Below are 26,683 nucleotides of genomic sequence, written 5' to 3' on the forward strand. Positions count from 1 at the left end.
CTAACACTATTTCATAAAGGTAAAAAGCTCTCCCACCTAAAATCATATAAAACATGGCGTCAGAGGTGTAATATTTGAGTCTTACATTACATTCTCCATAAACTCACCTGATGGTTGAGACAGTTCACAATTTTATGCTGCAAATAGTTTTATGCGCCCATGATCTTTTCACACTTAGGTTATTGGACACGTTCTTGATCACGAGCTGCTCTTAAGATGATATACAATACTACTTTTAAAATTTTGGATAGGTATCTAATAAAAGCTCACCAGGGAAACCTCATTCCTGACCTTGACAACAGTTGACAAATCAATCCCAACTCAAGGTCAACTTACTACTCACTTACTACTGGCTTTTTCCAATGCTCTCAGTTCAAGTTTTTTTGGTTTTTTTTTTATCATGTTTTTATTGTACTGATGTTTTTGCCAGGGGTTTTCCTGATCAGTTGTGTGTCTTTGTGGAAAGACCCATCTAGGGACTGGCGTTGCAGACTAGCGTAGGCTATAAATGCTGTGGTATGTGGCACTGGTCCATGTGCTTGCTAATACAAAAATAAACATTGAAAAAAATAAGTATGTATGTTTTTTTTTCACCTACTAATATGCCACGTTATAGACTAATTTCTTTTGGTTTGTGATGAAAAATAAAGTTTTTCTGAAACTGACATGCAGAGGAGTGGGAAGGTTAAAGGACAACTACAGTCATACGTGGTCTTTGTGCAATTTACAAATGTAAATAGATGTAAAAATTCTATATGTCTAACTGAATTACAGGAGGGGTATGTGTTGCCCTGCCAAAAACTCAACCTTTGTCTGAGTAATAAATGACTATAGACATGAACAATAAAAATGTCCATCCAGCCTCGGTGTAAAAAATCTCCCTGAGGTAAAAAAGAGGGATCTAAATACAAACAAAGTGATTTATTTGTTGTATCTGATTCTGTGCTGACACCACACAGCTGCTGGTGATGGCAGCGTGAAAGTGATCTGGCTGATTTCGATGAGAACATTATGAACTAGAAATGCGCACGGTAGAGCACAGACCACCACGAAGGCCCATGTCAAACAACATTCACCCACCAGACCTCTGAGAAAAAAATTCAAATTCTTAGTAAATAATCCGGATCTGCCCCAAAATTTAATGGGTTCTTCCCCGGCCCGTGACCTGTCCGTCCACCAAGTTCAGTGCCAGTTGGCTCAGTACTTTTTTTGTGTAATCCTGCTGGGAAACAAACCAACAAAAAAGACACAGGCGAAAACATAACCTCCTTGGCAGAGGTATTTAGCTCACGTACAGAATCTAATGGAAATATAAAAGCATTTTCACCCAGCTGGCATCTCTACACTCTTTGGTTCACTTTAGGATAAACAAAAACACCTCCAGTCACCTCTTCTTTTTCTCAGACAGGCCTCGCAGAATCATGTTCCAGCTCATTAACATTTTACAAATGTAGGAACAAGTGTTTCCTTTTTGGAGTTGGGTCAATGTCTTGCCAGAGGTTGATTCACATGCTGTTTTACACTGCTATTATACAGCCACCACGTTTCTCTCAGATAACAATACATTTTTATAATTGGTCATCGGCTTGCAGACAAATTCTGTCAGTTAAGTCTGAATGGGTTTCACCAGCTATTCATAAATTAATTACGAGGATTGTGTGTAAAGTTATCAACTAATATCTTGTTTCATACATTAGAAATGTACTAAATCTGGTTGCACCATTAAAACTTAAGATGTTATCATAGTGAAGACTTTATCTTATACTAGAAGATCAACTTCCAGTTTTAGAAGGCCAAATAATATGATAAAATTAACTGCCAATTCTTTGCAAATTTGGGGAGTACTTTGTTTCATTTCCATGTGCACCGATAGAATTAGTAGTATTCAGTGCAGAATGAGTAGGAAACATCTAGTTATGCTAACCTGACCAACACCAATTTATCAAATGTCATTGGCATAATGTTTTCTAGTTTGAGGAGTTGGGTTATTTTTGTGAAATGTCATTTACATCAATATCAAACACCCTACTGATGAATTGTCAGGTCAGATACGTTGATCATATTTCTTTTTTCTTTTCTTCCTACTCTCTCTCTTTGATCTAAACGTATGTTAGCACGCTAACCTTAGTCTTATCACTTAGTTCCGTTAGCAACATAGTTGCACTACGGCACTTTTTATGTGGAAATATGTAGTGACAGCCAACCTAACCAAGCTAAGTTTGATCTTGCAAAGAGCATGCTGCAACCAGCTGTAGCAGAATTTCACACAATATAAAAAATCCCATTTTTCCTTTTGCACATTCATCACTTTGTGCAATGACCTTTCCCTTTTATGTGAGGTTCGGGGACAAATGCGTTTACAGACCCTGAGGCTTACTGTGATACGCTACACGAGTTCATAATCTCACCTGAAAACAAATGTCAGAATTTTCAAGGAAAGATTTATTTTTTCTCTTCAAAAACTTGAAATATACCAAAACTGTACACATGTGAACAGTGTGAAATGCTGTCATTTTCCAGTTCTCTCCATTTTTTTTTTTTCTCCGCAGTGACTTTTGTTTAATATTAATGTCCAGCACACTCTGCAGAGGTATCCCCCACCTGACAACACTGCAAGCTGAGAAGCGTCACCGTCTCTGTTCTGCGCACAGACAACTCACTTCAAATCAGCATCAAAGCACTGGCCAGCGTTTAGAAACATGAATCTCAAAGAGGAAAAAAAAAAAAAAGCTTCAATAAAATATATTGAATTGTTTCTACTTCCCACTGATGAAACAGAAGACAGTGTTTCTGACAGGAATTCGATTGTTCAGTGACACCTTTTATCCTAGTACTTTAATGCTCCACCACATCCAGTCAGCCTGGATTAAGACTTTGGCCCAGAAGAAGTATTGTGGTAAGCAACTTCACATCAGCCTTAATGTAATGAAGGTTGTTGTTTCATTTAAAGAACAAAAAAAAAAAAAAAGCCTGAAGGGGAAGTATGAATAACAACTCGTCTCAGTCATTTCTGCAAAAGTGACATTTGTGCTGACACACTCACTGTGACCTTTACAGGTAATTGGCATTTTTTTCCCTTTACATTAGGAACAACCCGACCAACGTCCGTCATATCCTGCACATACCAAAATGGCCACAGTATGATTCAGAGTACAGCCACACATGTAATAACTGCATTTCCCCGCCGTTTAGTACTTATGACAGGAATTTAAAGGAATTCACACGTGTCTTTTGTTCAGTACACACTGCACAGGTGACAAATTACAGGACATATCTGAACATGAATGATCGGAGAAACATACAGAGCAGGAGGGCTCACTGATGGGTTTGACAGCGGGGCCGGGTAAACCTGCTAGGAGGGGGCCCAGGGCATAAATGAGCTGTGAGTCCCCTATGACCCCAATTCCTGGTGCAATATACCACATTGGCACGAATATAAGAGGACACGTGTTCGCAACATCAGATATACCGTGAGGCCAGTGTAACACAGTCTTCTACAGATAGTGTCAAATTATGGGTCGTTCGCTGTCTTACTGTTTAAAGACTAGCATGTGCTTTGACGGTCCATATATACTGGGTTTTTCAGAGTTAGTCAGCCTTAAATGTGTTTTTTTAGTCCGTTTATGGAGTTTCTGAAGACTCCTGTAACGAGCTATACATAGCAAAACAAGTGCATATATATGCCACCACATTAAAACCGTTAACTGGTTTTAAGGTTGTGGCCGATTGTTCAAAAAGTGAATGCATTTCTGCCGGCAGCAGAGTGAAAGAATATTAAAATCCACTCCCCTCAACAGAAACCCCCCATGCCTAACCTCAAGAGGCTGAAAGTAATGATGAAGAACGCAAAAATATCATTATGTGTTGCCAGTGGTGCTGGATCGTCCTCGGCGACGCGTGCGGTGGTGGATTCTTCGACACGAAGACTGATTTCACTGTTCACACAAACACTGAGTAAAGATGACAGATTTTCCCCGAGAGTCTTTAAAACTCAGTATCATCTGAGTAAAAAAATCAATTGATGTTGTTTTCCACCAATACTGCTTTTCGTGTTTTTAACCTCACATACTGTACCCTGTGCGTGTATGTTACAGCTTACTACATTGTTAAATTAGTATTTTATTCTAATAAGGCTGTTAAGGGATATTCATTGCAACAGCATTAGTCAAAACGTCAGAATAGCAGCAGTAATGATCATCATATGCATCCATTATCATTTCATGGCACTCATATCTCATGTTTACACTTTAATGCTTATCATCCAGCACTGCCTCAAGCACTATTCCCTCATTACCTCCTTTTATTTTGTTATTGGAGTGTTTCAAAACCTTTTTGGCTTGTAAACACTCAAAATGAGGCATAAGTGGGAAGTGACCTCTCACACATACGTAATGATGAGTAACAGAACCTGATTTCTTGCTCCTTTGTTCATCTGGAGACCCCCTCAGATTTTTCTTTGGAGGGAAATTACGCCAAAATACATCCAGTTTTATCCATGCAAAGATGCCACTGTGCTCTGCATCTGTATTATCAAGTGCACGTCTCAGTCAAAATCAATTCAGCCAGTAGATAAGAAACTATCTGAACATTAAATTCAATCGGATAATAAATGGTTCAAGTAATGTAACATTTTTGGTCACAAGTACAAGCAGTCCTGGCTTTGAGAGAGGATGCTTCTGGTCAACTGCATGAGCACCTTTGAGACCCCTGCAGTGGAATGATTTTTTACATCTGTGGCTCTAGCGGGACAGCAGCTCATCCAGCTGCAAATGATAACACGGGACAGGAAATCAATGCTTTATGGAGGGGAAAAGACTGAATGGTTGAAGAAAGTTTCCTCGCCATTTTCACTGCATTTCACCACAGACAGAAAAGAACATTGTTAATGAAAGAACAAAGAACAAGAAAATACACTGTTAATGATCTCCATTCAGATTTTAGAGTCATCTTAACCAGGAAGAGTTGCAATCAGCGTGGAATCCTGCACAATGCCTGATGACCTTAGACATATGGCGATAAATAAATTCAAGGACCCGCATTTAAAAACTTTGTCTGAATGAGTGAGGAATGCAACTTACTGTATGCCCTGTGACAAATGAGAGGCATATTTCTTCTGATTCACTGAGTTTTATTTCATGACCACAAGAGTTACCCCCCAGGAGTCACCCAGCATGCCAACAAAACTGTCCATAACGAAAATTTAATAATAATCACCTGGCATATCAGTGCTTTCCACAGTGCTCTGAGAGAGATGTGTGGCCTCTCTTCATCAGCATCAATAATATTGCATAATTCTACTCAACTATTTATATTACTCTCTTTCAAAAAACTTTTTTTTTTTTTCATGCAGACTCTCTAGCATCAGTCAACTTAGAGATCTATAATACCATTTTTAAAAATCAAACAGTGTTGTTGTCATTCTAGACTTTTATATTTGCTGAACTCTCAGACAAATCAATACAGGACATTACTTTGAAAAACATTAACATTATGGCCTCTGACGTGCATCATTGCAGTTTTCTCAAGCAGAAAATGGGCTTTCAAACCTCTGAGCGAAGTCCAGATAATTCCCTTTAGATTTCCCGGTTTTAGCAGGGCTACATATTTCGCAAGCTATTCCCTTGTAGAAAAAAATAATAATCATTCATGGCCACAATATTTCTCTGTCAAATTTGCAGGAGGAAGACAGTGTAGGAAGGCATAGTCAGTGATGGAGCCCTCTGCCCTGAGAGGCAGGGAGTGACTTGCAGTCACAAAGCGACACTCGGTGAAATGGCAGGGATTTCAGTTTGCTGCCCCATTCACACAAGTGTCATTATCATACACCTCTATGTCCTGGAGACTGGAGGCGTCTGTATCATCCCCCGCGCTGCTCTCACTGTTCCTAAAGGTGATACTTCCAATGAATGGATACACACTGTCTGTGAACAAGTCTCTGATGTTATAATAAGGGAGTTCTGGGTCTCGTCTTTCAGGCTTAGGGATACATTGTCCCTCCATGGCTTTGTTTCTTTGATAGTACTTTGAAAACTTATTAAAGATGATGGTGATGGGCAGAGCCACCACTAACAGGCCACAGATGATACACAAGGTGGCCACTATCTTCCCTGCCAGTGTCACTGGGCAGGTGTCACCATAACCTACTGTGGTCATGGTGATTGTAGCCCACCACCAGCCTGAAGGGATGGTCCCCAAATCTGTGTACACCTCCTCCTTCTCTGCAAAGTAGATTAGGGCAGAGAAGATGGAGATCCCCACCGAGAGGAAGAGAAGAAGAAGACCCACCTCGTGGTAGCTGTGGCGGACGGTGGCGCCTAGCGCTCGCAGCCCGATGGAGTGACGAGCCAGCTTGAGGATTCGGAGAACCCTCATGAGGCGCAGAACCTGCACCACCTTCCCCAGGTTCTCTATGTCCTCGTTCTCCTCCGCGCTCTCCTCGTCGGCTGTCTCCAGAGCTAAAGTGGCGTAAAATGGCAAAATGGAAGCAACATCGATGATGTTTAAAGGGTTTCCTAGGAACTTCCTTCGGGAGGGCGCGACAATCAGCCTGATGATGAACTCGGCGGAGAAGCAGGCAATGCAGATCTCCTCCAGGATGGTGAGGACAGGGTCCTCGATGGGCCTCTCATTGTCGTCCACACGCTGGAACTCAGGCATGCTGTGGACACACATGGCAACAATAGAGGTCAAGACCACGCTGAGGGAGGCCACGGCGATGGCCTTTGAGGCTCTTGAGTGACCTGGATCCTCCAGCCTGAGCCAAACGTAGCTCCTCAATTCTGCACACCAGGCACCTTTGAACTTGGCCAGGTCTTTATCGAGAGCAGAGAGCTCCTCGAAGGAAGAGTCAAAGCTTGGCTGCTGCTGGTCGTCACTCCTCATGTCCCAGTCTCTGTCCTCGATGTACTCCTTCCTCTCGTGGTACCAGTTTCTACAGCAGGGGCTCAGGTGGAGCTCCTGTATGCCCCAGTACTCGATCTCCTGGCTGAAGTAGAAAACACACAGCTCCTCCATAATGTGGATACGTCCCGTGTGGTAGAAGTTGAGCACACAGAGGAAGACCCGGGGATTCCTGTCAAAGTAGTATTCCTTCTCGGCTGGGCTGTAGTCGTCGCACAGCTCCAGGATCGCCGCCTCGCTTTGGCAGTGGAGGAGACGAGCCAGACGTGTGTGAGGGAAGCGGAGCAGCATGTCTGGATCCACCTCATGTCGTACCCCTCCCACATTGAGGTGGACCTGGTCCTCCTCATTCCCACGCCGGTGGAGGGTTTGCCCATACCCCATGGTCCTGATGATATGTACAGAGACATTATGACAAAAAATGAAGTCTGTCAATTTTACTCTGTGGGTTTATAGATTTTTTTTATGACAAAAAAAAGCCCCACAACCATCTACAGTCAGGATTGTGTGCGGTACATTTATGTAGACAGATGACTATCAAGACATATTTGACAGCACTGTTTGTAGAACACATTAGTCCTTTGAAGGGAAAAAATCAATACAGCACACACAGGAAATGGCTTGTGCTGGAGTGAGTGAAGAGGCATGAGGTACTGTCATTTCTTGGAGGGCTCAAGAAGAGGATTATCACCAGAAGAATCAAATTACAAAGTGGACTAGACTAACTCAGAGGAAATGAGAGGCAACAAGTTGAAACTGACCCCACACATCATCCCAAGGACTTTTTTCCACCATGTGTAAATTGTGAGTATTTCCTAATCTCTTCTGGATAAATCAAATTGCTAGTTTGCCTGCGCACTGTGCTGACTTTTGCATAAAACCTAGTTCTAACATTTTTTTCACCAAACCCTATTTGCATAAAAGTCTGTGACTTCTAATCTACTAAAACTGAATGCAAAATGTAAAGCTGCAGCATACCTGCCCTTGGAGCCTTTCTTTCCATGAAAATAACTTTTATCCAGGTGCTTTAGTTTTCACATGCACGCCGCAAAGAGCAGGTCGGTGGAGGGAGTGCGGTGCTGCATCTTCACGGACAAGACAAGGAGAGCTGGAGGCGGGACAGTGGCGCGGCAGCAGTTTGTTCCCTTTTACAGGGAACAGGGAGGGGCGAAGAGTAGGAGAGGAGAGAGGAGGAGAGGAGAGGAGAGAGGGGAGGGAGGGAGACTGCACAGATGTAGGAACATCCTACTGTAATATTACATAGTTGTTTTATGGTATTTGTATAAGCCTGTAAGTGGGCTTTAGTTCACATGTGATATTTAACCCCTGAAAAGATCACAGGTTCTCCCTCTGTAAGGGTTGCACCTCCAGTCACTAGAAGTGCATGTTTAACGTTTAAGAAACTGCACGTAGCTGGTGTTTGAGTGCAGCTGCTGCAACTACAAACAGCTGACCGCGGCTTGTCTGCACACTGGAGGAGATTAAAATAAGGAGAAAAAAATCACACACTGACATTTCAGTCCTCTGTGAAAAATGCCCTGCTCACAGGCTAACTGCCAAGCCAGAAAGCACGGCTGTATTTGGCAGCGAAAGTCAAATACAGCATACCTTTATTGTAACAGCAGATGAAAAAGTTGTTGAGAGTGCTGCTACAACCGTTATGTTTTACACCAAACTGGTGGACAATTTGTAATCTATGGGCCTGTGTGACGAGCCCTACCATCCAACCTCCGTGTCCCAGCCGAGAGCTCTTTCGATCTTTTTATTACCTTAATGAAAACATCCTCGCCGTCTCCCAGATGTGCTGCTTATAACATAAAAGCACCCTACCCTTGCAGATCGTTTCGGACTATCTCTTACTACTCTTAAAACTAATGTGGCATTTTTACATCTCTGTGTCTCATTCGGGGAAATACACAGCACAAGATTTGTTAATAGAAGAAAAAAGAAAAAATGTGTGCAGAGTTGTGTCACATCCACAGCCTCACTGCCCAGATCTTCATTTTATGTGTAATGCAGGTGGTGGCTGGGAGCTCTAAGAAAAATGTAGTCTCATATTGGTCAGTGTTTGCATTGTTTGGCATATTTTTTATTCTCCACTAACTCAAAAATTAAGTTTGCACTTCTTTATGTGATGAATATTCCAATACAACTGATATTGTTTTTACACTTTATAAAGGTTTGTGATACAGAAACTTGAATATCTGTTGAGTTTTTTCCCCTTTGTTAGAGCATGACCCTGGATATTCATAAGTTATTGACGTCTTTAACTTATTTTATTCCATTTTTTTGAATTCCCCATACCTATAGTTTTAAAATTGTAATCAAAAAGGACAAATGCTATCAACCTGTTTGTAGCGCATGATGAGGTCCAGTACAGGCCAGGCACAATTATCCCCGTCAGGCTGTAATAGGATCCACCTGCGTGTGTCTTTACTTGTGCAGCAGGATCCTCCCCTCAAGGCCTGCGGAGTTTATTCCCACCACGAACTTCATTCAAAACTGCAGAACAGGGGCTCTAAGGCTACCGGTTTCCCACCTCATGTGCCATGGGTTGTTTTTTTGGATTGGGGTTTGTAGTTTTGTCTTTAGCCATTTCTTGTTGTTCACAGTTTCAGATTTGACTTCTTTGAAAACGATTCATTCTCTTTCAGGTGGTTTATTCTCCTGATAGGAGCTGTAACCATAGAGGCTCAAAAGAAGCCCTCTATAAGTACGTTTTTGTCAATTTTTCAAACACAGTCAAAGGCTACAGTACAATTTTTTTTTAACTATACTGTATGATACTTTTTGCTATATATCTTTAATTCCAGATATTGGCTCAAAATGTCTGGGGAACATCATGCGTGTGGATGTTGGTCCACTTGGAGGGAATCTTCTTGAAGTTGCTGTTGTCATAAGTAAGTCGACATTTCTGAAACAGCCCCCCCCAATTAATTTAAAATTTTTTTTATTTTTTTTAAAACGCTCACTTTTTTTTTTCTCTAAGAGTCCCCGTTTTTATTTTCCTCCTCAGATAACTCTGCCATTCTTCTTACACCAAGTTTGGCATCTCAGTGTGGCTTCAGCATGAAGATAGACCAGCTGGGGAACGCCATGATTTATGCCTCCCTTCAAAACTGTTTTGCGCAAAATGTGGTAATAACACTGGAGATATAATTTTGGAGAGCAGCACCTAACTTCTATTTTATTGTGGGTTTTTTTTTGTTGTTTTTTGAGTTTCCTTTCTATGTGTTTTGTAGGAAGATAAAAAGTTCACAACAACATTAAATCTTCGCCTGCATGGGAACCGGGTGCTTGAAGACGAGCTGTACCAGGTGGCGGAAACCTGCCACTACACTGCCTGGGCCTCCAGGGAAATTGTCTGTGACCGTAACTATATGGAGGCAAGTGAATGCAGCACGACTCCGAGGAATCGTGTTCCAGTCTATATGATAAGTGGCTTCTATGTTCCATAAAAGCATCAATTCTGGTAGACTTGATGTCACTGCAGAGGGGAGAGGAAGAGATGGAATATCACTTATGGAGTGGCCTCCTTTCTAGGTGTCTGTGAAAAGGGCATCTCCAGATGATTATGTCCTGCCTGAACATCCCATCCCAGGGGCTATTTCAAAGTTTGGAAATCCTCGAAGAGCAGCAGAGGTTAGATGAGCTTTTTTTTTTTAAATATAAATATGCTGGAAACCTCATTGTCTGGATTTAACGGCATTTCTTTAAATTTTTTTCCTCACAGAAAAAGCCCATTGATGCCGGATTCAGAATCTCAACGCTCGTGTTCTTCACTCCCGAGGAGAAGATCATGAAGGTGACTGAGGCCCAGAGGAGTGGTTATGGGATAACAAACACTCCTTTAAGGCTGGTCCTGCGAAGCCCAAAGACTGCACCTGAAACATACACCCAGAATGTGAGTTGAATGCAGTTCACTAAAAGCCTGGTTTTACATCTCACCCCTTAGGCAGGTGCTGGTTACATTAATTGCAGCCCTTTTAATGACTTATTACTTTCTTACACTTGCAGCTTATTGGATTTAGATCAGTGTGATCAAACTGCCTTTTTTAAAGGGATTACTTTGTTTCATATCCAATTGTCAGTTAAATACACTGGTAAACTGCTTTTTTTTAATCTTATCTACATCCCCCACTGTGTTGAATTAACCACATCCTTAATAACTAGATTATCCTTTTTTTTTTTCCCCCAGCATTATCCACACACGCACACACTCTACCATTTTAAAGCACTGAATGGACTAAACAAAGCATTTACACACACTGTTCTGTAACCTCACCCCCGCAGGTAGCAGGGGTGCCTATGACCGTGCTCAAAACCTCTACGATCTTTGAAAAGAAGTGGCTGGCGACTCAAATCGATGCAGAAGCTGTCTGCCCAATACTGGAGGGTAAAGACAACATTTGGAGAACTGTAAATGGTGCCCCGTAGCATCGCTCAGGACACTGAGGTCATGTGCTCAGTATTTTATTTTTTTTATTTTCAAATTATGGGAATTTGGGACTCCTGGATTGGAGGTTTTAGCAACCTGGAGGGAGTTTAGGGGTCAACAATGAAACATGCGCATGGTGGGTATTTTAATGGCTGATTCCAGTGTTTGACATTTCTGGAAATTACGCTTTCTATGCGAATGAATGAAAAATGACAAGTGATTAAAACATTTCTTTTGGCGTTTTGATCATAATCTTCTGAGGAGAGGGGGGCTTGAACTCATGACCTCAAGAGCTTCTGAAATTCTGGTTCTGGCCCTGACTGTAGGTCCTAAAACCCGCCACCATCTGGTTTTTCACTTCCTATTTGACGTGTGTCTCTTGTGTACAGGCAGCGTCGCCTTCACTCCAAACGCGATCACCTGGTACCTTCCCCGGCACATCGACCCGCTGATTTCCTCCGGACAGTTAAAGCTGTTGGAGGTGCACATGGGAATAGATGGCCAGAGACTGGACGCCGCTGAGATGGCTGCCAGGCGATACTCCTTGTCCATCAATGACATGCACATCGTCGTCGGAATTCCTGTCGGGGCTGTCGGTGGCTACTTTAAGGTCGGTGGCACTGAGACTTAGAACAGTTATCATTGTGTCATGCATACAACTATGTCCAGCCTTCATGCATTCACAAGACACCATAAACTAGTATGAGCCAGATCCAGAGTGCTGGGCATACATCTCAAAAGTTTTTTCAGATTTTCAAATCTTCAATGATTACAATAAAATTAGAAAACCAATGATTTCTCCAGGTTTCTATCTATTTACCCTGACAAACATTTATTGGTCTTTCTCGCCCATATTTCCCAGGATTTTGAGATGAGGTTTACGAATGTTAAACACTTCAGAATTAAACTACCATTCCAATTTTTACTCGTCTGTACACCAGAATATTTCGGAGCTCTGTTGAGCCGTTTCATGGAATATTGACATTCATAAATCATGTCTGCCAGTACAGTTCAAAAGAAAATGGCCTACTTTCTCACATTTTTTTTAGATTTAAAAAATATTGACATCAGCATCGAGGGGAAGAATAAACTGTTCTTTGTGCAACTAAACTTTTTATTTTATATTTATTTTGCAGAGTCATGTCCAGGATGATCGGTACCTCACCTCTTACACGATTGAGCCGATGCTCGAGCTGCTCTGGACTGAAGACACCACTCACGAGGACACCAGATACAAAGTCCTCCTTCCCATCACCACACCCTTACTGTCTCGACCACCACAAGTTATTGACAGTGAGTTTTGTAATCATGGCATTTTGTGATTATTAAATATACTGCCAGCTGCCTTCATTACTTTAATATTTTATTTTATTTTTTTCCCCCCCTCAGACACTGTTCCGGAGGAGCGGATATTTAAGGTGCTGTTTGGGCCTTTTGGCTCTGATGTGGCACTAATGAACGTTACCTTCCCCTCTGAGGTTTTGTCTTTGGCAGACTGTAGTGTCAGAGGGTTTAACGTCCTGGAGCACGTGTCCCCTAACAGCAGCTCCAAGATCTTCACACTTGAAGTGCCCTTCATGGACCCTGTTGTACTAAAATCTGTAAGCTTTAACTTCAACTTGGGAATTGGGGGAAAAAAAAATGTTTTTTTTAAATGTTTGCTGCTAATCTTTCTCTGTATTTATTTCCCAACAGAGAGAAATGGGGATTACAGTGTACTCTCTTCACCTGACCTTTGGCCTGCTGGTCCTGCCAGAGTTTGCTCCATTTTCTCATGCTGCTTATCTGGAAGCTAAATTAGTAGACATAGGTCTGTAGTAAGCTATATTCAAAATACAAACTGTTGCTGCTGTAATTTAAAGAAAAGGCCAAAATGACATGGATAGTTTTACTTCAATTTAAATGAATGGAAGTGGCCTTAATCCCCATTTGGGCCCTACACAAGAACTTCAGAGCAAAAGCTACATTTCTATGCAGTTTCTCTTTTTAAAATTTGTATTTTTGTTATTTATCCCCCACCCCCCCTTTTTGTAGTTCCTCCCTCTCTCTCTGGTGGATGTGATTATCAAAACTTCTATGTCCTCGTGAAATACGGGACCCAGGGCTTCAACTTTCAGACCATAGTGGGAAAACAAATGTTGACCCCAGGTCTGGCTCAGCAATACCGTTTCATGGAGAACGGCACACACTTGAGTTTTGCCGTGCCGTTTTCAGCCCCTGACGTTGTGTTTGAGGTAGGATCAGAATCGGTTTTCTTAACGAAAGTGATAATTGTGCAGGGATTTACCTTAGTGACATTACTGTAGATATTATCATGCTCCCTATGTCTTAACTCGTGTCTTTGTTTTTGTTTGTATAATTCTTGTGCTTTGGTTTCTGAAAACTGTTTAGGCTGTTGAGTCGTCATCCATCAGGAGCAGACTTGATGTGGTCCTGAGGAGTCCGGAAACCAACAAAAATATCAAAGAATTCTCTTTAGCTTGCAATTTCCCCTCAACATTGACTGGTTTGTTTTTAGAGAAAATAAGTCGTCTTTACTTACAAAAAACGCACAATGCACACTAACTGGTGATCCTCATCCTCCTCCTCCTCCTCCTCAGAGTGTTTCCCAAATGGAACCATGACAGCTCTGGCTGTGAAACTGGAGTCGGTTCCCAGTCTGAACCCCAGTCAGCTCACCCTCAGAGACCCCACTTGTGTTCCCTCCTACAGCGATGACCGCTACGCTTACTTCGTCTTCACTGGGATATCCTGTGGGACAACCAGAAAGGTTATAGTATGCTGTTGAATATTCTTCAGATGCAGACTGTCAACTATAAGACTGACCTGCTGAGTTTAAGTCTTTTCCTTCCTTTTTAGTTTTTTCACCATGTGATGTTGTATGAAAATGAAATCTCCCTGCCAGATGAACTTCAAATGACACAAGAATCAAAAACAGAAGAGCCTGCGTATGAGTGAGTATCTTCAATGTTAAACACATGGAGCTGAAACAATCAGTTGTCGGAAGATTAATCAAACTGTCCAGATTTTTTTTTAAATGTGAAATGGAGATTTTAAATTTTTTTTTTTCCACTCTGGGACTGCAAGTCTATCACATTGGTATTTTTCCTCCAGGTTAAAGATTTCTTGTTACTACAACATCAACACAACCCAAGCTGTAGCCTTCCACGCCAGACCTCGCAGGAGTGAACCATATGCTGAAAATGCCAAAGGCGAGCTGCAAGTTGCAATGAGACTTGCTCTGGGTAAGGGAGGTTCTGGCTCGGTTTATTTTTCACATTTGTTTCCCACCATTAAGGACCCCCCCCTTCTAACATTTAAAAAAAAAAAAAAAAAACCCGAGTGAAGCTATAACTCATTTGTTGTTTAAATATGTAGTGAGTTGAAAAGCTTCATCCATAGATCATCTACGGAGAGTTGTAGAAGTTTTGAAGTATCAAGTGGATGTTCCTAAATTAGCAAAACTGACCATGTCCTCTATAGTCAAGTGGCCGTTTCCCAAACTGATCTTGAACTAAGTGTTGGTCAAGTAATTGGACTTGACATAAAGTTTTTTTTAATTGAAGCATCTTGAAACCTAAATCATGCTATGGCCAAGTTTCACGAGTAGGCTGAAGAAGACCTTAAACTTTCAAGTTAAATTGACTCAATTGTTTGTACTATACACCTGGACGGTATGTACACAGAGCTTTCCTGTTCCATCTGTCTTTAAACCCTAATAACGCGTACTGTCTCTCTTCACTTAGACGACTCCTACAGCGTGTTTCACAGAGTTGAGGACTATCCTATTGCGAAGTACTTACAACAGCTGTTGTATTTTGAGGTTGAGTTGATGAGGTCTACAAATCCCAGAGTATCGCTGGAGCTGGAGAACTGCTGGGCGACACTGAACGACGACAGGACGTCCAAACCCAGATGGAACCTCATTATTGACGGGTAACTGAAACCGGGCAGTGGTGTCCTCCCTTATAATGGACGTGGTGAAACCTCCATTTTGGTGGCTAAAGTGAAAAGAAAATGACAGTCAAAGCTAAGAGTGGCATTGTGCTTATTTTGCAGACATTTTAAAACTGCTTTTTCTGTTGCAGATGTGCAAACCCAGTAGACCCATACCAGGTGGTCTTTCATCCTGTTTGGGTTGATGCCAGAGTTCAGTATCCTTCTAACTTCAAACGCTTTGAGGTCCAGATGTTTGCCTTTGCTGAAGATCAAGATAACTTGAGTCGCCAGGTGCCCTTTTTTTTTTTTAAATAAAAACTATACGAATACTCTTCTGTTCTTCCATGGTTCACGGATGGAAAGTGATTTTAGTTGGATGGATGTAATTTCTCACCGCAAATGTGTTCATACCTTGCAGCTCTTTGTCCACTGTGATGTGGTGATCTGTGATGCCAGAAATCCACTGGGTGGCGTTTGTAATGGGCAGTGTTCAAACCAGGAAAATGGGATAAAAGGTAGGACATGTTACGCACTGGTATGGTACAGTAATGCCTTGTAAGCACTACATAGCACAAAAGTGCCTATCCCTCTTCTTGGTTCATTGCAAAGATGTTAATGTCAGTTATTTGAATGGGCAAGTGCACATCTTTCTGAAAATGGCTAAAATTTGTTTCTTCCTCCCACAGGTCAAAAACGTGCTGTTTCAGATGTACACGGTTTCATACATGTGTCATTGGGACCAATACTTATAAATTAACAAAATCCTAATAAATGATTTTTTTAAAGAAATTTACTTGGTATTCTTGTTTTTCTTTGAAATATTACCCTGGAGCTGTGATGTTCAATTTGACTTTCATATTGGTGTCTAAAGGAATGCTTGGTAAAATTCTTGTGGTTAAGGTAAAAGGCTCAAGTTTTCAATAAACTGGTTCATTTCAGGTTTTTTTTTTTTTTAAATTAGCTGGTTTATACTGTTTGAATCAGATCCCAGGGCTTTGGCTAAAAGTCACTTTAGACATGAGGCAGCAAGCATAATTTATGGTTGTTTCCACTGTCATGTGCTCTAATGCTAGTATCAACTGAGTTAGTGCAATGCTAAATTGTTTGAAATAAACCTAGATCAGCTCTGATTTGGTTGCATGTGTTGATTATAGGATGCCTATTTGTAAGTAGGTATTTGGAAAAACTCCATGTGACTAAATTGACTCAAAGTGGAGAGGTTTCTTCCAGGCAGCGGCTTTCAAAACATGCTAATGAGAATTTGTAGAGGAAACTAATCCTTAGGTGCTATGTAATGGGGAAAAAAAAAAAAAATGTCTCTGGTACTTTAATCTGTGGTAATCCAACTTCATTTTATACTGGATGAATTTAATTTGGGATGAGTGTCCCCCCCAGATTAGCCAGTTTCTATTAACTGTTTACAGTCTCACTGTAATTGTTCAGTGGGATCTGGATTAAAGATCCTCTATTGTTTCTGGAAATGCAGGTTCTCACCCCAACCAAGTCATTAATCTAGCCCCATTATACTGAGTGGGATGGAGGCAGAAATGAGGCAAATAGTTTAAGCCTCTGGCAAAATCATGTGCTACAGAGACACTAGCATAGAAAGATCTTCTGAAAAATTTGTAACTGCTTTTTGTAGAAGTATATTGTCTTTATACAAATGTAATCTGAGCTAGCCTCTACAGCTTCAAAAAAAAAAAAAAAAAAAAAAAAAAAAAAAAGGTTGGAAAGCAAGTGACTGCTTAACACAGCTGAGACTTATGCAAAAAAAAAGGCGAGAAACTGGACAATGTATTTTAAGAAACATTTATTTAGAGGTTTTTGTTTAATAGAACAATAGGCCCAGAGGAGATCTTCCTTTGGTTCCTTGAGTCTGTACTTCTTTGCTCTGGAAAATGAAAGCAAAATTCATCAACGGCATGTTCAGATTCATTTGGACTAAATTGAATTTATCCATACATTCGGACACTAACCCCTTTTTACTCCTTGATGTCTAGAGTTACTCAGGTCTGTAGGGTGCACACACTGGCCTCTGCAGGTACCATCTGCTTGGCTGTTTGTGTCACAAATAACTGCATCACAGTGGACATAGATCTGTGGACAGAAGGAGTTAGTGAGGAGGGCTACAAGCATCTGTTCCTTGTGCTGTGGCCAGTACATGGGACATTTGGATGTATGTCTTTTACCTCATCTTTCAGAACCTCTTCATCTTTAGTGAAGGTGAACATCTTCATAGAGAAGCGTTTGATGTGGGATGGGACAGCAACTCTGTCGTCGCTCACAATGGGATGAAAAGTTGTCACATAGCTGTCATCATGGTTCTCACAGCTGTGAAGAGATGCCAATGAATGAAACTATTATAGCACTTTTAAACCCATGCAAATTTAGGATATTAATTTCTTTAAAAAAAAAATTCCATCACCTCATCCTGCACAATATTGAGCCATCAAGCAATCATAAGATTGCTCAATTTAACAGGATACAGTCAGGTGACCTTTAGTTCTGTGCAAGACTGCCATCTATTACCTGTCCACAATGATGTCCCAGCTGGGGAGAGATGTCCTGTCTTCATGAAGAGTAGCCCAACAGTTCTCCAAGATGAGCTCCAACTGGGGGTCTGTTGATTGCATCAGTGCCACCTCAAAATACAGAGGCTGTCTCAGGTACTTCTCTACTGGATAATCTTCTGCTTGGTAGAAGATTTTGTATGATGAATCTGGGGAGGAGGAAAGTCCCATTACAGAAAGGAAGAGTTTAGTTTGTGACAAGACAAGGGCTTTCCATTTAGTCTTACCTTGGGCTAGCCTCATTTGCACCATCAGTTGTCCTGACCCAATCTCTGCTGCAGGGTCATGGCTTCTTGGTTTGTAGTTGAATGCAACAGTCTGAGTCTCATTGATAACATAGTAGCAGGAAACTGCTTGCCTACAGAAAACATTGTCAGAATAGGTGAAGTTAATTTCTGGAGAAGAGGGGCGAAAATAAGATTGCTCTTCCTACCTGTAATCAGGCTCAGGTGATGTGTAGGCTGCTCCTTTGATATTGTAGTTATACAGGCTGATCTCATTTTCATACAGCATGTAGTGTTCAAAGAACTGCGAAAACATCAGGGAGCATGAAAACAACAAAAGGCACATTTTAGCTTCTATAACTAAAGTGGCAGTAACTCACCATTCTAGTGGTCCCACAGGAATCAACACTGAAAGAGAAGTAAGCAAAGCGATCGTCACTGAAAACTGGCTTGCAGGACTGGTCCTTTAGAGTCAATAAACTTGGAACCAGATTGGGCACCGATTCCACCTTCACAGCCAGAGCAGTCATTGTGCCATTTTGGTAGCACTCTAAAAAAAAGGAGGATAGACAATTTGTCAAGATATTTTTTTTCCTTAAATTTAAAAAAAAAAAAAAAAAAAGATAATTGTCTCTTTAAAATCTTACTTGTTGTCATCAAGGGGAAACTGCAGGCCAGATAGAGATCACCAAGCACCCAGCTGTTGCTTGGGTCCCAGAGTAGCATGTCAAGTCTGGCTCTGACTGAATCAGAGGTAATTAGCTGAAAGACAGAGTGAAGTTATCCAGTGCAGATAGATAAGCCAGTTTGCTAGTCATTTACTTCACCTACCTCAAACACTGTGCCCTTTGCCGTGTATGGCACCACAAGGCTGAAGTGTGTGTCATTTTCTTTGAAGCTGTAGACCTCAACCAGCTCAGGGGTTAGCTGCTGAGATCCAACTATGGTCTGGAAATTTGACCCTTGGCTCCCATATTTCACACTGATGTAAAAAACATTCTGGTCACAGGTGCCAGTGATGGTGGGTAGCACTACAAAGAGAATTTTTTTATTACCAAAAATGTCATCCATTTTGCTGTATCAGCTTTCTATCCTGTGCATTACAGGTGGAGTATCATGTCACTTCTGGAAAAAAGCCATTATGAGCAAGATGTTGGACTCACCAACATCTTGTAGAGATGCCTGTAAATCCACTGGGTGGGCAAATGGAGTTTCTTCTGGCAGAGTGAAGAAGCCAAAGACCAGAGGGAGGAAGTAGACTGTAACCAAGGGTTCGGGATTCTGTGGGGGGGAAGAAGAAGGAAAAAAAAAAAAAAAAAAAAGAAAAAGCTCAGTCACCTCCACAGAACACATCCAGTGACCAAGCAAGCATACATGAGTGGACATTTTGCATATGCCATTTTCATTTCACATACGTGTTTCAGGACAACATCAGTGTCAAAGGGCACTTGCAAGGAGAAGCTCTTTGTTCCATTGGGGAAACTCTGCTCTTGGACAGTGAAGCCTCTGGCATTGCACTCCTCAACAGTGAGAACCCCCGTAGAAAAGGTGACGTTCTTGAGAACCACATCATGAAGAAAGGTCCCCAAGTGAATGCTGAACATCCTTTCCTCTGGGACAGTATCTGAGGAACAGAAAGGGCAGAGTTACACCTTTTCCACAAAAAGGCCATAGTCTCAACCAGAAACTGGGACTTACTGTCTTTGACATGGGGAGGTCTGGGCATCAGAGGGGTGGTAATAGGGAACAAAACCTTGTATCTGGTATCTTGGGCGTCATCTGCCCTCCACAACACCTCAAGCATGGGCTCAACGCTGTACGTAATGTGGTGCTGGTAATCTGGGGCATGGCTCTGCAATTATTCATGACATTTTAATAAAACATGCAAATGGACCAGTGACCTGAGTCTTGCATACTAAATTTCTACACTCCCCAACCTTGTAGTAACCATCAGGAGCGCCCACTGGGATCTCGACGACAATATGAAAATCTGTGACAGATAGTGTGTACCCCCGTGCAGCCATCTGAGATTTATCCAGCCTCTGCCCGTTGATGCCCATGTGTATTTCTAGAATTTTAAAGCTGCCGTCTATCAGGGGTGTCACACGGCGAGGTACGTGCCAAGAGATTACATCCTCAGTGAAGAGGACACCACCTGTTTTAAAAAAAAAAAGTGTGACTAAAGCACACTGAATGTCAATCTTTGCTGCACAGATTGCGTGAGACTCACCTGTGGGACAAGCAGCTGCCAAGTTCACAACACTCAAACCGTATGGTGCCTTGTAGTAAGCACTCACTCTGAAAACCTCCATGGAGACTCCAGCCACCTGAAAGTGGTGGTAAGTGTCATTAATGTGGAGGAGGAAAATAAGACACTGGAGAAGTGGGTGTGTTGCTTACATCCTCAGAGTAAGTCTCTGCTGTATGGTACGGGCTTCGCATAACCAGACGGGTTGAGGTGGTCATGGCAGCATAGCCAGCTTGTTCGGCCTCCCTCAGAACCATTGCCACTGGTTCTGGAGTGAAAAACGTCATCTTCCAGATACCATGTGCTGCACCTGACACCTAAGAAAGAAAAAAAAAAAATCCATATGCTTGTCTCCTACTGGAAGGGAATGCCAAATGGTGCACGTAAAGTGAACTGTAACTGCATTTTTACTCAACATACACCAGCAATGGCGTTGATCTTGGAGTCATCTTTAACATCCTGAGCCTGCCCCTTAGCTTCAGTATCCGGTACAGCCATGTGGGTTGACACCTAATGATTGGAAATAACAGATTTTACACACATTCTCAGTAACAAACCCATTCCACAGGTATCAATGTAAGCGACTTACCTCCATATAGTTCCTTTCGCAGAGAATCTCTCTGGAAGTCCACCGAGAGTAGCTGCATGTGTGAGTCACATCATGACTGGCCACATCTGATGGACTCTCGCTGTACATTCGTAGTCTCAAGCCAATATTAAATGTTGTATCTTCCTATAAATTAGGGCACAAAAAGACATGCAAAATGGCAAATATGCCATGTAAGAGTTTTGCAGTAGTAGGTTTGACTTTAGAAGTTAAATTAAGCAAATTTTAAAAAAAAGCTATTTTAATAGCTCATTTTTCCAGGACACCCCCCACCACCCCAACCATTTCTTTGGTTCCAGCTTCTCCAAAGCATGGAGATTCTGATTTTGTTTTAGCATCTTAATTGAATAACTTCAAGTTTAGGACAAAAGTCATCAGAAGACTTCATTTTGGACATTTAGAGACCAAACAATTCCCTGAGTTGAAAAAAAATAGGCTGATAAAAACTAGTAGCAGCCCTGACATTTGTCCTCTTCATTTATATTTAAAAAAGTTGGGATCTTATAAAGACGTGTACAGGGTGAAAAGAAATCAGATAGAGGTTTCATTTTTAAGTCTTTGGGAAGCACTGTGCCTGCATAATCATGCCATGAAACATTAAATTATTTAAGTCAGTCTCTTGGGGACATACGGTCCATACCAAGTGCTTTGGTACTGGAAGATTACAATAAACTACAGCAATATGACTTCAGCTCAACATACTTTGTTGTCAACATAGCAGCCCATAAGAGACGTGTAGATTCTTGTGTTACCCCACGGGTCAGACTCCATGCTGTAGCCACACTGAGCAGCCAGGCCAGGTGTTAACATGATGTGCTGGGTGCCATCTGGAGAAGAGAGGGAACCATGACAGGGATTACTTCTCACATTGATGAGCCAATCTGCTCATAATTGGAGTTTATACTCACTGATGGCTTCCACCTCAAGCTGGTTCCCCACCGCTAGAGCCTTGTCCAATGACAACCTCATAAGATTACCCACACAATCTGGCCTTAAACCACTGCCTGTCAATAGAAAAGGCTGGTCAGGCAGAGCATATTAACTGATCTCAGGTAACATTAAGGAATTTAACGTGAATTAATCTTACTTGACTGTGAATGGAGCTTCATATTTGGCCTTGCTTGACCCAAGGTGATTACTGCAGCCATCAAGAAGTTCCATAACAAACTTGAAGTAAAATTACAATCAGTTAAAAACACTTGAAAAAGGCTGTAAGAAGTCTAAAAAAATAAATAAAAATATGATAATAAACTTACATGTTCTCAAGCCTCCTCATGTTACAGTTCGTATCCCAACAAAAAAAATTTTTTTCTTTTTAAACAGGAATCCAACCACTACCAGAGCTTGGCACTGAAACCCCTGCAAGCCCCTACTACAACCCAACTCTGAAGTGAAGTCCTGACTGCCTTAGTGAGCCGTCACCAGCTGTTTTATATATCCTTTAATCACTATGCACAGGTGATTTGCATCAATGATCCTACACCTGCCTCAAACACAGTGCGTGAGCTTGATATAAGTCCCTGAAAAGATGGGAATATCTGTATATGTGCAGATAAATACACATGAATCTGTAGTGTGTAGTCAAATAATTTATTGTTCACTGATTATAAACATATTTACATGTGTGCTTGACATAAGAAATGTTTTCTTTCTTGTAATTATTCAAGAAAATCGACATTGTCAAAAGAATCTAGGAAGTGTAATGGATAACTACCGTTCCTTAAAACCATACATCAATGTGTGGAAAGACTTGGGCTGCGGCTAAACTTCAATTTAAGACACAAAACATGTTTTTCCTTTGCAGCTGAGAGACTCCCCGTTCTTACTGTATGCTAACACTTGATTATGGTTTGTTTATGGTCACAAACCTACTCCAAGTGTCCTCAAGCTGGTGCACTAACGTTTATTACTGACAGTAAAACCCAGGTTCATCGTTTTACCTGGTGCAGCAGGGTCGATTAGTCTGAACTGTCCACCACAATCTTATACAATGATATATTTTCATTTATGAGGCCATACCTTTTTTTTTCCAACCGAAAGAGTCGAGTCGGTGCAGAAAATGAATTATCAATGCTCTGTTTAACAAAAATCCATATTAGTGTCGCGCCAGATCCAGTGGGAGGTCTACTTCCTTTCATGTGTTCAAACAGCAAATGATTTTGCATTTCGCATCTATTGTCAGATTTTAAGCTGTAAATTTGTTTGTGCAGATTGCTTTACAGTGTTTGTTTGACACGTAATAAAACCGCCCATCTTCAGATTAAATAACGACATCTTGATTTGTTATATGGCAAAAAAAAATAAAATAAACTGAAAATGATTGACAGTACTGGTCTATCTTTTTTTAATCCACCAGACTGCAGGATATATAAAATATGTACTCTGTACTTTAAGAGATTGTCAGTATCCCCTGTTTATCTTCTGCTGCTGATCCAGAAGTGTCTGTTGCAGGCTCAGTTTGGCATCTTCAAACTCTGGCTTGAGCTTTAGCGCTTGCTGGAAGTCACTCTTGGCATGGTCGAAAAAACCTGTAAAATAGTAAAAAATATAAAAATATAATAGATATAAGTTTATGATGTTTAATGCACTGCCGGACTGACTTGTTAAGAGTCAGCAGTTTCCTTATCTAGTCAGCGTGAACACAACGGCTGGCAATCATCTGGATTAGTGAATGCACAGCTCCATCTAGTGTCCTCGGGAAGAAGACACCTAAGTGACTCCACACTGTCGAATGGCATCATCCCAGATAATTAGTGATCGTACTGTGCATCGTTCACAAAAAAATAAAGAACATGGTTATTGATTTTACAACTGATTTTCACGACTGACATATATTAAAAGGCAGCTGATTGAGCGTGCAGGCAGCAAAAAATGCTAAGAAAAAAAATCAGTGACAATAAAATGTATTTTGATGAAGATGCAGAAGTATTGCACAAAAAGGGACAACAGGAAGTTTAGTTCTTTAATTTCTGATAACAATCATGTTTTTATTTTATAAAACATTCAGCAGTGTCTTGTTTTATTCACGGCTAATCTCAGTGTCAAGTGAAAGAAGCCTTTTATTAACATTGTCACAGGGATGATTATAGGGATTTGTCTGATATGTTTGAGGGAAAAGTTCTACAGAAATGTTATCCCGGCCTTTCAGGCAGTGATCGTCCCCTGCAATCTGAGTTCATTGTTCTTCTCTCAGATACTGAAGTTGCTTCCTTTATCTCCACTGCAATCCTATTACTAAATACACATTTTACAGGAACTTGCTCATCTGTTTTCCGGGTTTCTGTCCTTCAAGACTGTGTCTTTGTACAGTCCAAATCCCCTCGGGGAATTTGATAAAGACTTAAATGGGCCAAACTGAATTTACTGACCAGACTGTCAGATGGGTGACAAATTAAAAACGTTTTAAATTGTAAGGTGGGGTGATGACGATCCCCACAAACCGCCAGAACAGCTTCAACACACTTTGGCCTAGATTCTTCAAATGTCTGTAACTTTAATAGAGGGGTGAACAACGTTCTTCCAAAAGATATTCCCTCAATTGTCTTTTTGAAAATGGTGATGGACCAAGAGACTGTCTAATATGTCTTATATTGGGTGGAGATCAGTAGACCGTGAAGCTCATAGCACATGATTCACATTATTTTCATAGTCACCAGACGCATCAGACTATGCAGTACCCCTAATGCCCTCATTTTTAACTTAAATTTGTCACCTGTCTGTAGCTACAGGTTACCTGGTCCCTATTCTTACCTAGTCTATAGTGGATGAGTCCTCTGTTGTAGAAAGGTATTTCAAAGTGACTGTCAGCCTGTATTGCGGAGGTGTAATCCTCTACTGCTTCATGAAAATCCACCCGGAGGTACTTTATCTGTCCACGGTTGTTATAAGCAGTGGCCAACCTAGCAGCTTCACAGTCCCTGTGGAAATACGACACAGCCGCGGCTCATTTTTATCACAATGAATGTAGTTAAATGACAAAAGGAGACAGAGAGACAGACGGAATTAACGTTAGCTAACGGTTAGCGAAAACCAAGTCACAACATCCGACGGGTAACGCGATACTTCGTAACATCCGGTCGACTACAGTGGCTGACTGTTAGCTACTTTCACTCCCCTACGAAAGACAAGTAGTACCTGGACTGTAAGCAGGAAGAGATAAACTCTGTGTACAGCTCCTCTGCCTGTTTGAAATTCCTCCTTTTAAACTCAGAGTTGGCATGTTCGAGTATTCGGGAATTGTCTTCCTCCATGGGGCAGGTTCCGGCGAAGGCTTGTTTCGTCGTGTGTCTCGGACAACGGATGTGACGCCGTGCGGGAGAACGTCCAATGGCGTTTTAGTGCGTCGCGATGTGGGCGGGGCTTAGCCAGCCCTGATTTCCAGCGGTGCTCAGCATGCGGGTGCTCCGTGACCTTCAGATATTTATCTTTATGAGGTAAAAGAAGATATGGACAGTGACTAAAATCTTATTTATTTAAAGGATGGATAATGCCATTCCCAACGGCATCAGCTCATATTACTTAAATACATTCAACAAACACATACACTTGATGTATGTAAAATAGTGACATTGATCCACATTTTTATCTACATTTTTTTTCACAGTACATAGATGCACCTTTCTCTAAAGTGTTTCTATTGCTTGTAATTTATAACATAAAAATAACTGCTACCCTGCACTTTTATTAATATGTTGTTGAAACTCCCTTTATTTCTATGTGTACATGTATTTTTCTATTTTTATTTTTATTTCCATATGTGTCTCTATTTTATTTTACTATGTATGGATAAAGTATATACTATATATATATATATTTGTATTTACTTCAGCATGTGTACACAAAATATCCTTCAGGATGAAAAAAGTTCCATCTTACCTTATTAAAGTTTTCCTTTACCATTAATTGAGATGATAAATGTTCATTTCAGAATAAAAGGTGCATAAACTGTTCGCCAAGATTATCCCCCTGTTAAATGGCCCAGAAGGACATGATCATTCAACATCTGATTTCTGATGGTTAAAATATTTTTTTTTTTTTAAACAGCAGATGGCAGACTTGTCCCAGATCTCATTTAAACAAGCCCTGAACATACAGTGAAGTCATTAGAAGAAATTATAAAGCAGCAATGACAATAAATTCACCCTATATACAACATAAGCATGAAATTTTAACATGAGATCCACTCAGTGGCCAGTTACTGTTTGGAATATTATCTTGATAACGTAAATTTGGAGAGGTTTTTCAGAGCAAAAGCTAGAAACATCGCAGACCCAAACATCTGCCACGCCAATCGCAGGACGGTATAGTCATTTGCTACAGTAAATACGCGTCAAAGAGGCCAACCCGTAAGCAAAACGGGTGAGAAATTTTCAGACGATCACCCAGGTGAAGAAGTCAACTGTCCTGGTGAAAAATGACAAGCTTGAGGAAGCAGAGGTCACTCGGGAGCCGTGCCCTTCCCTTTTTTTGCGGCCCATTTATCTCCAGACTGTGCGGACGAGTTGGAAGAGATCAGACGGAGAGGAAGAGGTTGGATTCCACTGGCTGTTGACACTGCTGAGAAAAACATACAGCCCGTGGAAATGTAGGTTAACTACTGACCATTACACCACAACAACCTACGTTGAGTGTTTCCTGCCTCTGGCAGTAAAGGAGTAAACTCTTCAGCATTTTTTGGATAAATGTAAAACTCCTGAAGCTTTCGCGAAAGGCTTAAAGGGTTTTTTTGTTTTTGTTTTTTTTGTCAGGGATAACACG

The 26,683-nt window shown here is 41.2% G+C and overlaps 4 protein-coding genes across 4 annotated transcripts; 1 reads left to right on the forward strand and 3 right to left on the reverse strand.

Annotated features, from left to right (window-relative positions):
- Window positions 1-5,771: 5,771 nt before the first annotated feature.
- On the reverse strand, window positions 5,772-9,298 carry LOC120789333 (potassium voltage-gated channel subfamily S member 3-like). Its single transcript, XM_040125997.1, has 3 exons — window positions 9,249-9,298; window positions 7,879-8,045; window positions 5,772-7,288 (listed from the first exon to the last, which is right to left on the reverse strand). Exon 3 carries the CDS (start codon window positions 7,282-7,284, stop codon window positions 5,785-5,787), a length of 1,500 nt encoding a protein of 499 aa, XP_039981931.1. The 5' UTR covers window positions 7,285-7,288; window positions 7,879-8,045; window positions 9,249-9,298; the 3' UTR covers window positions 5,772-5,784.
- Window positions 9,299-9,336: 38 nt separating this feature from the next.
- LOC120789331 lies at window positions 9,337-16,061 on the forward strand. Its single transcript, XM_040125996.1, has 21 exons — window positions 9,337-9,472; window positions 9,555-9,613; window positions 9,714-9,800; window positions 9,917-10,038; window positions 10,143-10,286; window positions 10,444-10,542; window positions 10,634-10,804; window positions 11,194-11,296; window positions 11,728-11,948; window positions 12,475-12,631; window positions 12,728-12,939; window positions 13,034-13,148; window positions 13,373-13,572; window positions 13,730-13,844; window positions 13,939-14,108; window positions 14,198-14,292; window positions 14,453-14,583; window positions 15,085-15,274; window positions 15,427-15,568; window positions 15,696-15,792; window positions 15,964-16,061. Exons 1-21 carry the CDS (start codon window positions 9,450-9,452, stop codon window positions 16,032-16,034), a joined length of 2,724 nt encoding a protein of 907 aa, XP_039981930.1. The 5' UTR covers window positions 9,337-9,449; the 3' UTR covers window positions 16,035-16,061.
- Window positions 16,062-17,070: 1,009 nt separating this feature from the next.
- LOC120789089 lies at window positions 17,071-22,300 on the reverse strand. Its single transcript, XM_040125579.1, has 21 exons — window positions 22,183-22,300; window positions 22,014-22,093; window positions 21,835-21,930; window positions 21,629-21,753; window positions 20,909-21,052; window positions 20,740-20,829; window positions 20,472-20,636; window positions 20,302-20,398; window positions 20,009-20,226; window positions 19,770-19,923; window positions 19,487-19,695; window positions 19,235-19,352; window positions 18,903-19,102; window positions 18,719-18,833; window positions 18,452-18,621; window positions 18,281-18,375; window positions 18,075-18,205; window positions 17,807-17,996; window positions 17,467-17,608; window positions 17,254-17,374; window positions 17,071-17,168 (listed from the first exon to the last, which is right to left on the reverse strand). Exons 1-21 carry the CDS (start codon window positions 22,200-22,202, stop codon window positions 17,092-17,094), a joined length of 2,757 nt encoding a protein of 918 aa, XP_039981513.1. The 5' UTR covers window positions 22,203-22,300; the 3' UTR covers window positions 17,071-17,091.
- ttc32 (tetratricopeptide repeat domain 32) lies at window positions 22,204-25,223 on the reverse strand. The gene is made up of 3 exons (XM_040125580.1): window positions 25,061-25,223; window positions 24,677-24,843; window positions 22,204-23,454 (listed from the first exon to the last, which is right to left on the reverse strand). The coding sequence occupies exons 1-3, from the start codon at window positions 25,174-25,176 to the stop codon at window positions 23,327-23,329; spliced, it is 411 nt and encodes a 136-aa protein (XP_039981514.1). The 5' UTR covers window positions 25,177-25,223; the 3' UTR covers window positions 22,204-23,326.
- Window positions 25,224-26,683: the final 1,460 nt, after the last annotated feature.

The sequence above is a fragment of the Xiphias gladius genome, chromosome 4 (genome assembly GCF_016859285.1).
Source record: "Xiphias gladius isolate SHS-SW01 ecotype Sanya breed wild chromosome 4, ASM1685928v1, whole genome shotgun sequence".
In the NCBI taxonomy this organism is placed as follows: Eukaryota; Metazoa; Chordata; class Actinopteri; order Istiophoriformes; family Xiphiidae; genus Xiphias; species Xiphias gladius.

Excerpts from the sequence above, each read along its gene's own strand:
- LOC120789333 (XM_040125997.1), bottom strand. The coding sequence starts at position 7,284 with ATGGGGTATGGGCAAACCCTCCACCGGCGTGGGAATGAGGAGGACCAG.
- LOC120789331 (XM_040125996.1), top strand. The coding sequence starts at position 9,450 with ATGGGTTGTTTTTTTGGATTGGG. Across the intron at positions 13,845-13,938 it reads TTTCCCCTCAACATTGACTG|AGTGTTTCCCAAATGGAACC; the intron begins GTTTGTTTTTAG and ends CCTCCTCCTCAG. Across the intron at positions 15,275-15,426 it reads TGGAACCTCATTATTGACGG|ATGTGCAAACCCAGTAGACC; the intron begins GTAACTGAAACC and ends TTTCTGTTGCAG.
- LOC120789089 (XM_040125579.1), bottom strand. The coding sequence starts at position 22,202 with ATGAGGAGGCTTGAGAACAT. Across the intron at positions 19,103-19,234 it reads GGCATCTCTACAAGATGTTG|TGCTACCCACCATCACTGGC; the intron begins GTGAGTCCAACA and ends TTCTCTTTGTAG. Across the intron at positions 17,169-17,253 it reads ACATCAAGGAGTAAAAAGGG|AGCAAAGAAGTACAGACTCA; the intron begins GTTAGTGTCCGA and ends TTCATTTTCCAG.
- ttc32 (XM_040125580.1), bottom strand. The coding sequence starts at position 25,176 with ATGGAGGAAGACAATTCCCGAATACTCGAACATGCCAACTCTGAGTTT. Across the intron at positions 24,844-25,060 it reads TCTTCCTGCTTACAGTCCAG|GGACTGTGAAGCTGCTAGGT; the intron begins GTACTACTTGTC and ends GTATTTCCACAG. Across the intron at positions 23,455-24,676 it reads ACTCATCCACTATAGACTAG|GTTTTTTCGACCATGCCAAG; the intron begins GTAAGAATAGGG and ends ACTATTTTACAG.